Source organism: Temnothorax longispinosus, chromosome 10 (genome assembly GCF_030848805.1).
Source record: "Temnothorax longispinosus isolate EJ_2023e chromosome 10, Tlon_JGU_v1, whole genome shotgun sequence".
Lineage (NCBI taxonomy): Eukaryota > Metazoa > Arthropoda > Insecta > Hymenoptera > Formicidae > Temnothorax > Temnothorax longispinosus.
Window position 1 is genome coordinate 12,874,236 of NC_092367.1, and position 14,138 is coordinate 12,888,373.

Genomic DNA, 14,138 nt, shown 5'->3' on the forward strand with positions numbered 1-14,138 from the left:
ATTATATTACAAGAGCGTCAACGTAGACGACGTATCTTAAAAAAAAATTTTTCACATTTCGACTTTGCGTCGCAATATCTCCGCTCGTAGGGCACGTAGCGGAAAATATTATAGGAGATACTCCCCTCCCAAGTCGACCCCAAGCTATCGATCAAGCCTACTTAGAACTTGATCCGTTCACTCGTTATCGAGATCTCAACATCTCGAGTACTCGCAACCCGTCGCGCGTCGCGTAAAAGAGTCACGGTCGGTCTCGCTCCGCGTATACTTGGCGCGAGACACTACCGTCTCTTGATATACAAAATATTATAATGTAATAACATCTAAAAAATAAGAAGTTAACTTCACGCGTGAGAACTCATGCGGCGTTGCCAAGTAACTGACGTCTCAGTTCTGTCACTCTGAACCGAGCGAAAAATTCATCAAATCGCGTACTTTACACAAGTATTTTTTGAAAACGAGTACCGCAAGGGTATTGACACTTATCGCATATTATTTCTATTTTTATGGAGCATCATATATTAGTTTTTCAAAAACATTTAGAAAAAACTTTTTCACAATGTATTATAATGTCTGTTTCACAATAGCTCGGAATAGGAATCTCATGTTAAAAGTTGAAACTTTGAAGCTCAGTATCTCGATTTTTAATACCGCAAGAGGTATTGAAATTTATACCACACATAAAGCACACCTAAATTAACATATATTCACAGTTTCAAGAAAATCTAGAAAAAATCAATTTTCCGGAAAATGTCCTTAAATTTCTCACTCTGTATATTTTGTAATTCTTTACAATAGGGTCCTTTCCGAATTTTGATATTTTCTTGCGGCTCTTTTGGTAATAACCTTTATTGTGACTTTGACAGTGATAATCAACCGGGGAGCCTGAAAAATATGCACCCTACCTATTTTTTTTCTTATTTTTATACCTATTTTTTCCGACATGCCGGAACACACACACACACACACACCTATATAGGTTAGTGACGCGCTTTAAACAGTTAAATACTTTTAAAGCGCGTCACCAACCTCCCTCTCATGTACTTTGATATATTCTTCTTCTTATGACGCCGTCTCCTTTCGAAGGTTGGCGATCCAAATGGCCAACATAGTTTTAGATACGGCCATGCGAAAGATGTCCACTGAAGTACAGCCAAACCATCTTCTGATGTCTTTCAGCCAGGAAGCGCCTGCCGATGGATCTCTTCCCTTGAATCTTGCCCTGGATGATTAGTCGCATGAGTTCGTATCTTTCTCCTCGCATCAGGTGTCCTATGTATCTTGTCTTTCTCTCCTTGATTGTCAACATGAGTTTCTTCTGCTTATGCATACGGCTGAGGACTTCCTTATTGGTTATTTTATTTACCCATGATATGCGCAACATACGACGGTACAGATACATCTCGAAAGCATCTATTTTTTTTTCCGTATTTGGGTCAAAAGTCCAGCTTTCGCAACCGTATAACAGGGTGGAGAATATGTAGCATCTGATCATACAGACCCCGAGGTCCAAACTTAGATCCGACCTCGTAAAGAACGTCTTCATATTCGTAAATGTTTTTCTAGCCTGCTCGATTCTTGATCTACTCTTTTTCTTAGGGTCATATATAGGCTGGTCATGATGGTTCCAAGATATTTGAAGGACGAGACTTGTACGTTCCACAGTTGCCCCCTTAATAATCAGATGTGCACGCACATGCGTCTTAGAGAAAACCATGGTTTTGGTTTTCGTAGTATTCGTGAAGAGGCCAAAGCTTTCACTGTGTCGAACTATGCGGTCCATCATGTTTTACAAGTCTTGCATGTTCTCTGCTAACACAACGGTATCGTCAGCATATCTGATATTATTAATCGTCCTGCCATTAATCTTGATTCCACCAGTAATTCCCTCTAGAGCTTCCTTGAAAATAGCCTCCGAGTATATATTGAATAGTAGTGGTGATAAGACACATCCCTGCCGCACTCCTTTCTTGATGAGAGTTGTTTCCGACGTTTCTGATTCCAGTCTAACTTCTGCGGTTTGTTGCCAGTAGAGGTTTGAGATTAAGTGTATTTCTTCTCTGTCGATCCCAGTTGCTCTGAGGATCTCTATCATCTTATAATGTTTGACGCAGTCGAATGCTTTTCTATAGTCAATGAAGCATGCAAATACATTGATGTTTATATCTCTGCATTTTTGTGTTAGTACGTTCAAGGAGAACAACGCTTCACGGGTGCCAAGACCATTTCTGAATCCGAATTGGGTTTCATCCAGCTGGTACTCGCATTTTCTGAAGATTCGGGTGTAAATTATTCTAAGGAATATTTTTAGAACATGAGACATGAGACTAATCATGCGATAGTCATCACAGCGTGAGGCCTGAGTCTTTTTAGGCAGAGTAATAAATGTTGATTTCAACCAGTCGGAAGGGATATTACCTGATCTATAAATCGCATTGAAAAGTGCGATCAGTAGATCTAGTCGGCTATTAGTTTGATGACTTCAGCATATACGCTGTCTGGGCCAGTGGCTTTTCCGTTTTTCTGAGTTTTTATTGCGTGGACAACCTCGTCCTTGGTCATTTCTGGGCCGCACTCATTTATGTTTTTGTCTACTTGCGGCGGCGTATTTGGTCTATCGTCATCAAAGAGCTCCTCCACGTATCTCTTCCATACTTGCAGTTTTGCTTCCACTCCCGTGATTATTTCGTTGTTAGCATCCCGTAGGGTTAGAACTTGATGTCTTCGGGCACAATTTGTTATTTTTTTTACTTTTTTATGCACATTGAACGCGTCATGTTTCCCTTGAAGTACTTTGATTTCCTTACACTTCTCAGAAATCCACTGTTCTTTTGCCTCTCTGCATTTTTTCCTGATCTTTTTATTGATTTTTTTGTATAGCCGAGGATTTGGGTTTTGTATCCTTCTTTCGGTCATGAGCTCTAAAATTTCCGTGGTCATCCACTCCTTTTTCCTTCCTACTTCGGGGAATCCGATGTCCTGAACCTGTATTTCCGTTATGGTGGTTTTTATCTTATCCTAGGTTCTTTCTATTTCCACTGTGTTCCGGTCTCTGAATTTCCTTCAGTTCATCCTCGAGTCTGGAGCTCACGTATGTCTGCATGTCTGGTTTTTGCAGCTGTCTGATATCTATCTTTTGTGGTGTTCTCGCTTTCCTGACTTTTGTAAGACGTCGCATTCGGAAGTCCATGACGACTGGGTTGTGGTCACTGTTAATATCTGCACCAGGATGTTTTTACTGTTTGCACATATTTTCTCAGCTTCGTTCCTATTAGGATAAAATCAATTTAATTTCTTAAGATTTTTCCTCTGGAATCAGCAGGAGATTTCCAGGTGTATAATCTTCTAGGATGTTGCTTGAAGAACGTATTAGCGACAAGGAGATTATTTTCGGCGCAGAACTGGACGAGTCTATCTCCCCTAGTATTTCTTTCACCCAGGCCATACTGCCCTACGGTATCATCTTCTGCACCAGATCCGACTTTTGCATTAAAGTCACCAATGACCATGGTTAGCTCTCCTTTCTTTGTGAGCCGCATAGCTTCATCTATTTTGGAGTAGAATTCTTCCGTTTCCGCATCCGTCTTGTCACTCGTTGGCGCATACACTTGTATGACATTCAGCGCTCGGTGCGAGGTTTGGAATTTCAGCATCATAACCCGGTCATTTAAGGGTATAAACTCTGCAACTGATTCAGCAACTACATTACTTACAAGAATGGCCGTTCCATATCTATGGTTGGTATCTGAGCCTCCAGAGTAGTACATGACACCGTTGCTTGTTTTCTGCATGCCAGATCCAGGCCATCTAACTTCGCTGAGTCCTAATATATCGATGTTCAATCTGGACATTTCTGCTTCGACATTTGCCAGTTTTCCTGCCATGTATAAGCTGCGTACGTTCCAGGTGGCAATTTGTATTTTTGTGTTATATATTTTAATCTTGCATTTACTTTCATTATTCTTAGTGATAGACGACAGGGAGATTAGCACCCTCTCCTCACTTAAGAGGTGCCCCGGACTGAGGGCCGAATTTTTATTGTTTTCGTCAGCCATTAAGATGGTTTGCAAGAAATAGTGTAGTAAGGGTTCCGTTCCTTTTCTATACCGCAGTGCAGAAGCCGGGTTCGCTCACTGTTGCTAGACGCCTTCTGGTGTTCAGTAGGGGGAGTCCGGGAGACTTGACCATAGATGAGAGTTGAACCACTTCAAATATCTCGTTCAAATTTTGAACAAAGAGCTCAATCCGAGCACGTTAAAACACGTTTGTCTCAATCACAGTCGAAACGCACTACCAAGCGTCATGTTGTCACGTGCTCGGATTGAGCTCTTTGTTCAAAATTTGAACGAGATATTTGAAGTGGTTCAACTCTCCTCTATGGTCAAGTCTCCCGGACTCCCCCTACTCTACCGTTCACGCGCTACAGCCTGATTCTGATGAAACTGCTGCCTTTCATCAGTGCTAGATTTTGGTCCGCCCCGAGTATTTCATTTCCTTGGTACCACCCATATCTGGGAGGCATTCCCCGATCCGCCACCTGGGGAGACGCCCGATGGAGGATCTAGCAACCCCACACGGCATCGCCGATACCCCCTCTTTCCTCCACACATCCACCTGGAAAAGCGATGGTCGTGGAGGGCGAGTTCCCCATTGGGAAAGAGGTTCGACTTGGTGACGTGCTCCGAAACTTCCGGGGACACGTGCACCCGGTAGCCACCACCGCCGCCTTCCACCAGATCCCCGTCCCAGGTCCCCGAGAAAAACCCCCGCAGGATTTGTGATACCTGTTTGATATATTATATAGGATATATTGATGAGTAGGAAAAGGAAGACGAGGAATGTACTACGCGACGAACAAAATCATAACAACGGTATTTATGCATAAAAGGGGCACACACACGCGCGGGGGGGGGTGCAAGGGGGGGGGCTAATAATCAAGCGTCTTAATTCAAGCAGTTAAGTATCACGCTGGGAGTTTGTTTAGTTTTATTATGCGGCGGAGCCCCTCCCCCGGCTATTTGTGTACTGTTTATACACATTTGTATAATACATGTGTATAGTGAATGTGTATAGTACATGTGTATAAACAGTACACAAATAGGCGGGGCAGGGGCTCCGCCGCAGGCCAATAATCAAGCGTCCTAATTCAAGCAGTTAGGTATCACGATGGGAGTTTGTTTAGTTTTATTTTTATTATGCGGCGGAGCTCCTCTCCCGCCTATTTGTGTACTATTTATACACATATGTATAATACATGTGTATAGTACATGTGTATAGTACATGTGTATAAACAGTACACAAATAGGCAAGGGAGGGGCTCCGCCTGCGGTGGATAATATAACTAAACAAACTCCCAGCGTGATACCTAACTGCTTGAATTAAGACGCTTGATTATTGGCCCCCCCCCGCACCCCCCGTGTGTGTGTGTGTGTGTGTGCCTCTTTTATGCATTAATACCGTTGTATGTTATAATTTTGTTTGTCGCGTAGTACATTTCTCGTCTTCCTTTTCTCCCACTCCTACTCGGCTTCATGTAAACAACAGTACAAGACATTGACTGTATTTAGATAATAGAGAATATACCTACCCTTAAGGACTACTATATATTTATAACGTCGGAAGATCCGGAAAGCCATGTTGGAAAAAATAGAAAAAAAAATAAAGTAAAAATAGGTAAAAAAAATAGGTAGGGTACATATTTTTCGGGCTCCCCCGACTGATTATCACTGTCGGAGTCACAACAAAAGTTTTTACCAAGAGAGCCGCAAGAAAATATCAAAATTCGGAAAGGGCTCTATTGTAAAGAATTACCCATATTTTGAACAAATTAATCGAGAAATTTGTGAAATAAATATTTTTGAAAATTTTCGGGAATTTTTTGTTTTTATATAAAAACATCAGAATAATAACAAGAAACGCCTTTTTAATTAACAATGATTATACAGGATCGTGTCAGAAACGAAGTCGATACTGCTTTGCAAAAGAATAGGAAGAAATTTACTATGAAATTATTGCAAGATTTACCATATTTAGAGAGATGTATAAAGGAAGCGTTACGTTTATATCCTAGCATATTTCTTATATCACGAATTCCTGGGGAAGACGTAAAATTACGTATGTATCTAACTAAATTTTTATTGTATGGATGTTTAAATATTACATTATGCAACATGTCATCAAATGTATGAGTTAAATACGAATTATGTAATGCAATATTCCTATGTATTATATATTTTAAAGATTTAAAAATTTATATATTTTTATTGATGAAGTGTATGTATATAATAATCCGAAAATTTTGTATGTAATGTTACATATAATACCACAATATTTTTACAAAATAATGTTAAGCAAATAATACTTAATAAAATTTAGATAATAATTAGGGTTATTATCGTGCAAGCTATAATTGGCATCTATTTCTATGTTGTATTAGATATATATCTAATTTTAAAATTTTAAAGTTTTCAATTATTATTTGTAAATTTCATTGTGTAATATACTTTCTAGAATCATATTTGGTACCGGCTGGAACATTACTGCTTCTTAATATTTACGCAGTTCACAGAGATCCCAATTTTTGGCCAAATCCTGAAGTATTTGATCCAGACAGATTCTTGCCTGAGAAGATCCGAAATCGTCATCCTTATTCATATGTACCATTCAGTGCTGGACCACGTAACTGCATCGGTAAACTATGTTATTTTTATACCCTGATATACACATACTTTAAATATTCTGTTACATAAACAGATTATGATACGTAATAAATTATAGGCCAACGATTTGCTATGCTGGAATTGAAGGCAATGGTAGCTTCTCTGGTACACAGTTTCTACGTAGAACCCATTGATTACTTAAAAAATCTTCGGATACAGGCCGATTTCGTACTTCGCCCTGCTCATCCACTTCGTGTGAAATTTATCCCTATCTATAAAACAAATGCAAACTTTTGAAGTAAAACCGATTTAATAAACACTGCAGAAGACAAAGGGAATAAAGCTCGATTTTCCTATAAAACGGATAACCAATAGCGTCGTACTTGTTAACTTTGTACACGTCATTATATCGGTCACAAAATTAAAATATAAATCTATATATACACCCATATATATATATATATATATATATATATATATATATATATAAATGTTCTGACTGATTGACTGACTCATCAACGCCCAGCTCAAATCTTTAAACCTAGAAACATGAAAGGAGTATATTCTCTTTATGACCTAAGCATCCACTAAGAAGGGATTTTTAGAGATTTGACCTCCAATGAGGTGAAAAAGAATAAAATGTGTTTTCACGGATTCTCCTCGACAGTCAATGCCGTCAAGCTTAAGCTAGTAAAATATAAAAAAAAAAAAAAAAAAAAGTGAAATTTTTAAATCTGCGCCAATTGCAAAGAGAATATATATATTGTTTTAAAAAATAATTGTTGTGCAACTACTTTTAAAAAATAAAACCCAAGTGGTACATATCTTTGTATTTCTATTCAAGGATCTTCCTATTTCAACCCAAGTGGTAGTAGCTTTAATTCTTAATAAAATTATAATATTACAAAGAATCATTTTAATCACATGAAATTAAAGAGGTAACAGTATAAAATAAAAATATTTAATAAAAATAAAATAAATTTTTCTTGTAAAAAAACTTGGCGCTACTTTTTTACTCCTGTCGCATTCTTCCCTAAATTGGACTTCCGGTTCGGCGAGCGAAGCGGGCGGTTGGCCCGCGGAGTTAAAAGGGCGAGTTAGGAAGTGATCTTCGACAAAAGGAAGGTCGGGGGGATGGAGTAGTGTGGTGGAGGTGGTGGAGGAGGTATGGAGGAGGACGAGAAAGTGAAGGAGGCTCCGAGGAGGGTGCGGCTGGAGAATGGAGACCGAAAATCCCAAAGCTGATTTGGAGGTTAGGATGTGGAGAAGGTAGAGGAAGAGCCAGGGACGTGAGAGGTGGGGGAGCGGCGGAAGGCGCGCGCTGTCGTGAGTCACGGAGAGCGGCCAGAAGGCGGCGCGGCTGAAGCGGATGTGGATGGCGAGACCGAGACGGCGCTGAGTGTCAGACGCCAAACGGGTTGGGACCACTGCGGGACGTCGAGGCTAGGTGTAGCAGAAGTAGCAGAACACGCGTGACTGCACGTGGCGCAGAGGAAAGCTGACGGAGTGGCTGTGGTTGGTGAGATCGAGACGGCGCTAGGTGCCGAATGCCGGATGGATTGGCACCAATGCGGGACGTCGAGGCTAGTGTCGGTGAAGCGCGCATGACTACGGATGGCGAGGAGGAAGCTGACGGTGGGAAGAACTGGAAGGCGGTTGCTGGTTGGAGATGAGGAGGTGCAAGGGGGGTGGAGTGAGGAAGAAACGGTGGTGGAAAGGGGAAAAAAGTGCAGCCCGAACCGGAAGGAAGGAAGTAGCGGAGTGACTGGCCGGGGGTGAGAGAGGAAGGCTACTGGTCGACGCGGGGAGGAGCAGGAGAGAGGGGACGGGGAGATATGAGGGAGGAAGGAAGAACGAGTTTAGCGGTGGAAGAACGACGGATGGGGGTAATCGAGGGGAGGAAGACCGGGGTTGAGGGGGAAGGAGGAGTGAGATAGGAGGCACGCACGCAACGGACACGCAGGGGGGAGGGAGGGAGTGAAATGCTGATAGTGGAGTTGGAGGATGAGAAGGAGAGAGCGGAGCTGTTAGGAGGGGGTGGGGTATTAAGGCAGAGGGGGCCTGATCATATGAGCTACAGCGAGGACCTAGAGTGCAGAGAATTAATTGTAAGAGGAGGGAGAAAGAAGGCAGAAGAGCGGACGGAGGGCGAAGGAGGATAAAGGCAGGAGTTACATACATGCACTCACTCGCACAGAGGGTAGAGGAGTAGTAGAGAGGAGCAGGAAGGAGGGGACGTTAAATGATGAAGAGACATGAGCTTTGGCGGGAAGAGTGGCGGAGGACCGAGACGGCGTCGGGTGTCAGGTGCCGAGAGAGGTGGCATGTCGGCGGGACGTCAAGACGGCGGCTGAAGTGGAAAGGAATAGCACTGGAGAAAGCTGGTCGTTTAGGCTGAAGATGAGGGACAGAGGGGAGAGGAGACGGGGGTTGGGTGAGAATCTGAACGGGAGGGGAGAATTTTTTAAAAGGATCGGTGGCGGGGGGAGGCGAAAAGTAACTAGAGGGAGAAAGGAAAAGGGGGTAAGGGAAAAGAGTAAGGAGGGGGTTAAGACAGTGGGTTGTAAGGAGAGGATTGATAAATAGTTTGTATGCAGAATTGGAACAGGAGTAAGGAATTAGCAGGAGGCGGAGCAGAGAAACAGAGAGCCTGCCGCGCGAAAAAAGAGCGCATGACGACAGAGAGTGGAGATGGAGCGAGGAGAGGGAAGAATGGAGGATGAGATTGGATGGGAAAGAGCGGGGAGGGGGGCGGCTCGGAAGGAAAGGGAAAAGGGTAGAGGGCGAAGAAGGGAGGGAGGGAAAAAGAGTGTAAAAGGCCGTAACGGTCAGGTCGGGTCAGGAAGGATGTATGTAAAGGGTTGGGTACGTCCCTTAAAAACGCCGCATGTGTTACAGAGACGTGAGCGGTGAGGAGGCGGAGAGCGGAAAAGTTGGAGCATGGAGAAAGGAGAGAGGGGGGGGTCCCAAGAAAGTCCAACGGAAGAAGCGGCCAGGAGGAGAAAAAGGAGAAGCAGGGTCCGAAAGGGTAGGGGGTACTAGGATGTAAAGGGTCGCACGCGGCCGGGTCGGGTATAAGGGGAGTTGTACTTGTAAAGAGTTGGGTACGTCCCTGAAAAACGCCAATATTGTGTAAAATTTTATGTATGTGGATAAGCGAGGAGTTAGTGTAAAGGTTTGGGACCGTTCCTTAAAAACGCCTTGCAAACCCTGATGGGACAAGCAATAAAGAGATACATACATACATACATACATTCTTTTCTAAATTATGTATATATTCCCTACTTATTGTTTTTTTATTCAATTAAAAATTTTAGTACTGTTTGAGATCGTGACGATTCGCAGCATAAGAATCGGTTGCATGTCCGCGCAATCACGCTTTCGATTTTCGATAAAATATTCTGAAGAAATCGCATGTAAGAAATCATCTCAAGTTATGGCATGGATCTTTTCCCTTATTCTCATTCCGGAAAGTTCGTGAACATCATTAGCAATAACACAACTGCGGCCGACCGGTCGCACAAACAAAATCAAACAACAACGCTCTCACAAAGGAAAGATCCATGCTATAAACAATGTTATTTTTAGTTTTTGAAGTGAAACTTCTTTAGGCACGGTAGTGAATTCGATTCGCGACACGAAAAAGTGTAACGGAAGTGAAACTTCTTTGGTACGGTAGTAAGTTCGATTGTATGACACAAAAAGTGTAACAAAAATATGACCAATAGGCGTACGGCGTTGGCGAGACGGTTTTTCTTCTGGCACGGTAGTAAGTTCGATTATGCGACACGGAAAGTGTAACAAAAATTCGACCAATAGGCGTACGAAATGAAACTTCTTTGGTACGGTAGTAAGTTCGATTGTGCGACACGGAAAGTGTAACGAAAATTCGACCAATAGGCGTACGAAATGAAACTTCTTTGGTACGGTAGTAAGTTCGATTGTGCGACACGAAAAAACGTCACGAAATAGTGTCACGAAAATTCGACCAACAGGCGTACAAAGTGAAACTCCTTTTGGATCGGTAAGTAAATTCGATTTTGCGACTCGAAAACGCGTCACGAAAATTCGATCAGGCGTACGGCACTGGCAAGACGGATATAGTGAAAACTGCGTATAACACTATATTTTCGAGTTGCGGGCGGCTTGGAGTGACTAATTCCGTTGCATTGTTTTTGTATTAATTTCAGAAAAGTTATGGCAAAGCCTTGCCTTCAGAAGTTTCACTTCTAACGCGCGTGGCGACCACACGCATGATTTTTTGAAGTGAAACTTCTTTAGGCACGGTAGTGAATTCGATTCGCGACACGAAAAAGTGTAACGGAAGTGAAACTTCTTTGGTACGGTAGTAAGTTCGATTGTGCGACACAAAAAGTGTAACGAAAATTTGACCAATCGGCGTACGGCGTTGGCGAGACGGTTCTTCTTCTGACACGGTAGTAAGTTCGATTATGCGACACGGAAAGTGTAACGAAAATTCGACCAATAGGCGTACGAAATAAAACTTCTTTCGTACGGTAGTAAGTTCGATTGTGCGACACGGAAAGTGTAACGAAAATTCGACCAATAGGCGTACGAAATGAAACTTCTTTGGTACGGTAGTAAGTTCGATTGTGCGACACGGAAAATGTAACGAAAATTCGACCAATAGGCGTACGAAATGAAACTTCTTTGGTACGGTAGTAAGTTCGATTGTGCGACACGGAAAGTGTAACGAAAATTCGACCAATAGGCGTACGAAATGAAACTTCTTTGGTACGGTAGTAAGTTCGATTGTGCGACACGGAAATGTAACGAAAATTCGACCAATAGGCGTACGGTGTTGGCCAGACGGTTCTTCTTCTGGCACGGTAGTAAGTTCGATTATGCGACACGAAAGGTGTAACGAAAATTCGACCAATAGGCGTACGAAATTAAACTTCTTTAGTACGGTATTAAGTTTGATTGTGCGACACGGGAAGTGTAACGAAAATTCGACCAATAGGCGTACGAAATGAAACTTCTTTGGTACGGTAGTAAGTTTGATTGTGCGACACAAAAAGTGTAACGAAAATTTGACCAATAGGCGTACGGTGTTGGCGAGACGGTTCTTCTTCTGGCACGGTAGTAAGTTCGATTATGCGACACAAAAAGTGTAACGAAAATTCGACCAATAGGCGTACGAAATTAAACTTCTTTAGTACGGTATTAAGTTTGATTGTGCGACACGGGAAGTGTAACGAAAATTCGACCAATAGGCGTACGAAATGAAACTTCTTTGGTACGGTAGTAAGTTCGATTGTGCGACACAAAAAGTGTAAGGAAAATTTGACCAATAGGCGTACGGTGTTGGCGAGACGGTTCTTCTTCTGGCACGGTAGTAAGTTCGATTATGCGACACGAAAAGTGTAACGAAAATTTTCGACCAATTGGCGTACGAAATAAATCTTCTTTAAGTGGTACGGTAGTAAGTTCGATTGTGCGACACGAAAAAACGTCACAAAATAGTGTCACGAAAATTCGACCAACAGGCGTACAAAGTGAAACTCCTTTTAGATCGGTAAGTAAATTCGATTTTGCGACTCAAAAACGCGTCACGAAAATTCGATCAGGCGTACGGCACTGGCAAGACGGATATAGTGAGAACTGCGTATAACACTATATTTTCGAGTTGCGGGCGGCTTGGAGTGACTAATTCCGTTGCATTGTTTTTGTATTAATTTCAGAAAAGTTATGGCCAAGCCTTGCCTTCAGAAGTTTCACTTCTAACGCGCGTGGCGACCACACGCATGATTTTTTGAACTTGTTTCTTTACAAATAGTGAGTGAAATTCTCGAAAATTGTATGTTTTGGTACAATTTCCCATAAAACCTATGTTAAAAATGCTAACTTTGAGATTTAATATCTCAATAACTAGACGTCAAATCACCTTAACGAACGGAAAAGTGTGTTTTCTCCTTACACACCCTATCTTTTCTTAAGGTTCATATTTGGCTCTATTTATTTTTCAGTTTCTATTCCTCCAGAGAAAAGGGAAAAATTGACGAGATTAACTCTGAACGTATCGCCTAACCGTTTTTCTGCTTTCTGCTGAAGAAATAGGCTCACACCCGTTGGTGAGAAGAATTTTTTAAGAAGTGGCGACGCTGAAACAACAGCGCCCTAGATACATTTTTATTTGGGATTCCGGCGCAAGTAATCACCTATTGATTTACTTTATACCTCTACGAGGATCTCTCGCTGGAAGTCCTCTCTAGAAAGTTGGTAACGCTTCTCGCGCTCACAATTGCTCAAGAGTTACAAACGCTAGCAGCTGTATAACTTTCAAACATCACAATTACCGAAACATTGGTCATCAAAATTCCAGCCACTCTCAAGACTTCGAAGATTGGAAGACCGCAATCCTTGCTCATCTTTAAACCTTTTGCGGACCAAACCATTCTTAATACCGGTTAACATATTGGTCTTCTCTGTATTGCCCAGTGCATGATTGGGATTCTGTATCGCAAACAGGATCTCGGGTGCAAATCTGGGCTTTAAATATCTACACATATATCCATCCGGACGAGACATTGCGTAATTTAGAAGTTGAACGAACTTATCTTAAGGAGGTATGATACCTTTGAGCATGAAATTTAACCTTTTTTTCACGATTTGTTTTAACATATAAGGAATAGAGCAATCGAAAATCGGCTTTAAGGGGTCTTTTTTATTATAGGGGAGACCGGGGCTGGTTGTGACATTTTTTCTATAAAATGTCTCAACTCTTTGATTATGTTGTTTTTATAAATGAATCTAGGCTTGCTAGATTCAGTAACTAATCGGGATTTCAATTTAATAATAGTTTTATCTAACCGCTCATTAGAAATTATATAAATTAAAAAATTCTGAAAAAAGAGACATGTAACTTTTACCCCACACCAGGGGCTGGTTGTTACACCACACGGGGTAAATTGTTACAACAAAAAAAACAAATGTAATCTCAAACTTTTTATTAAGAATAATCATGGGTTTGTCTTCTTAATTCGAACAAAAATGAAATATTATTGTTTATAACAAATTACAAAAAAAGTTTAAGTCCAAGTAATAATATAGTACTTTTTAACTTTAAATAAAATTATAGTGTTATTTTAAACAAAAACTTAGGCATACAATTTTCTTTTGGCCTCTTTGCTTTATCACATTGAAATAAAAATTAAATAAAATTATGTTCTTATTTAGCGAAAAACTTAGACATATTACTTTTTTTTGGTATCTTTGCTTTATCACAACAAAATAAAAATAAAAAAATAAAAATTAAGTAAAATTATGTTCTTATTTAAATAAAAATTCTTTAAAACAAAAATACAAATAACTTTAATCTAAACAAAAGTTATAAGCTCTATTCATCATAAATTATCTATCATAAATTAATTGTGGTTTGTCACAACCTGCCCCCGAAAATGTCACTTTTAGCCCCAACACCAAAACTAACCTCTTAAGATTAAATATTAAAACACA

The 14,138-nt window shown here is 41.1% G+C and overlaps 1 protein-coding gene and 1 long non-coding RNA gene across 9 annotated transcripts in view; one reads left to right on the plus strand and one right to left on the minus strand.

The window, feature by feature from the left end:
* The window catches only part of LOC139820993 (cytochrome P450 4C1-like), an 85,835-nt gene that overhangs the window by 52,410 nt on the left and 19,287 nt on the right, over positions 1-14,138 (plus strand). For 6 of the 8 annotated variants that reach the window (XM_071791651.1, XM_071791652.1, XM_071791650.1 and 3 more), the window contains 3 exons: positions 5,946-6,114; positions 6,511-6,690; positions 6,778-7,416. In XM_071791651.1, the coding sequence (XP_071647752.1) occupies positions 5,946-6,114; positions 6,511-6,690; positions 6,778-6,956 (528 nt within the window). In that variant the 3' untranslated portion in view covers positions 6,957-7,416. Of the gene's footprint in view, positions 1-5,945; positions 6,115-6,510; positions 6,691-6,777; positions 7,417-9,557; positions 9,908-14,138 lie in introns of those variants that run through there. The other 2 variants (XM_071791656.1, XM_071791655.1) reach the window with 2 other exon arrangements.
* LOC139820997 (uncharacterized) overlaps positions 1-14,138 on the minus strand; it is a 213,200-nt gene that overhangs the window by 35,233 nt on the left and 163,829 nt on the right. The gene's annotated exons all lie outside the window — the stretch shown is intronic.